At 39.8% G+C, this 1408-nt stretch overlaps 1 protein-coding gene across 1 annotated transcript; it reads left to right on the forward strand.

The window, feature by feature from the left end:
• The first annotated feature begins 332 nt into the window (after positions 1-332).
• On the forward strand, positions 333-1090 carry LOC145049350 (uncharacterized). Its single transcript, XM_078997769.1, has 2 exons — positions 333-413; positions 539-1090. The coding sequence occupies exons 1-2, from the start codon at positions 333-335 to the stop codon at positions 1088-1090; spliced, it is 633 nt and encodes a 210-aa protein (XP_078853895.1).
• The last annotated feature ends 318 nt before the right edge of the window (positions 1091-1408 follow it).

Raw genomic sequence — 1408 nt, forward strand, 5'->3', positions numbered from 1 at the left:
ACAAAAAGGCAAAGGAGGAAGAATTCAAGCAAAAAGAACAGGGTTTCTATCAAAAGGAGGAACCGGTTATGGAAAAGAGAGTCGATTTGGAAGATATGTTTACAAGGTTTGTAGCTGCGTCCGAAAAGAGGCACAATGATACCGACAATGAATTGAAGGAGCAACGAGTAATGCTTAAAGATCATCAAGCTATGATGAAAGATCAACAAAATTTGCTTAGGAATCAGTAGTCCTCCATTCATAACATTGAAAAGCAGATAGGACAGCTTGCACAACAAATTAATCAAGGAACACTTGGTCAACTTCCGAGCAATACCGAACAAAATCCAAAAATGGCGCATCTAAATGTGATAACCACTAATTCAGACATAATTTTCACTCCTTTGACCTCTATTCAGAAGAGACCCATTCAGGTGCAAACAAAAGAGAAATTTGAAGGGAATTCGAACAAACCCGACTCGACTCGCCGAGTCGGTGCGATGGACTCGACGAGTCCAAGAGCCAATGAGAAAAATTATTCTCTTTTAAAATCCTACAGGCCCCTTTGCCCTTTCCAACCCGAGCCATACCAGATGAGCAGATTCAACAGTATAGAAGATTTATAAAGCAAGTGAGGACCCTCCAAGTGAATGTTCCATTTGTTGAAACAATACTTCATACACCTAAGTATGCAACTTTTCTTAAGAACCTCTTCACTACAAGACAAAATATGGAAGAAGTTGCTGAAGTGTTGCTAAACGAACTGCTAGAAAAGAGGGGTGATCCGGGAAGCATGTCCATACCTTGTCAATTTGGGAACATAACTTCTACTCATGCGTTAACCGACTCGGGTGCAAGTATTAATCTAAGGCCATATTCTTTCTTCAAGAAGCTAAAATTGCCGGAGCCAAAGTCGATTCATATGAAAATCCATCTAGCCGATAAGACAATAATACATCCAAAAGGAGTATGTGAAGATCTTCTCATCAAAGTCGATAAATTTGTGTTCCCCATGGACCTTGTAGTTCTTGACATAGAAGAAGACCCTAAAGTTCCAATCATTCTCGGGAGACCATTTTTGAATACCGCGGGTGCATTAGTCGATATGTGAGAATCTACACTAACACTAAGGGTGGGGAACGATTCAGTGGTGTTTAAAGCAGAACAAGAGAAAGAGAATGAAGGGACAAAAGACGGAAAAATTTCCTCAACGGATTTTGGTGATGAAGTTTTAGAAAGAGAGCTTGCTTTTTTACAAGAAGAAAATCCAAATCAATTTCTATTACCTTCTTGAGGGAATTTCAATGCTGAGAAAGATTTAAAGGAGATGAAAAGGTTGTTAGAGGAAGCTGATTCAAAAGGAGCGATAAAAATTGTGGAACCCTCACCGACTCGCCGAGTAGTATTGACTGACTCGACGAGTCCAATC

This window comes from Lactuca serriola, chromosome 5, assembly GCF_051521515.1.
Source record: "Lactuca serriola cultivar US96UC23 chromosome 5, Lser_US96UC23_V15, whole genome shotgun sequence".
Lineage (NCBI taxonomy): Eukaryota > Viridiplantae > Streptophyta > Magnoliopsida > Asterales > Asteraceae > Lactuca > Lactuca serriola.

Coding starts and splice junctions, on each gene's coding strand:
- LOC145049350 (XM_078997769.1), top strand. CDS start 333: ATGGCGCATCTAAATGTGATAACCACTAATTCAGACATAATTTTCACT. Junction 414..538: donor TTCAGAAGAGACCCATTCAG/GTGCAAACAAAA, acceptor AAAATCCTACAG/GCCCCTTTGCCCTTTCCAAC.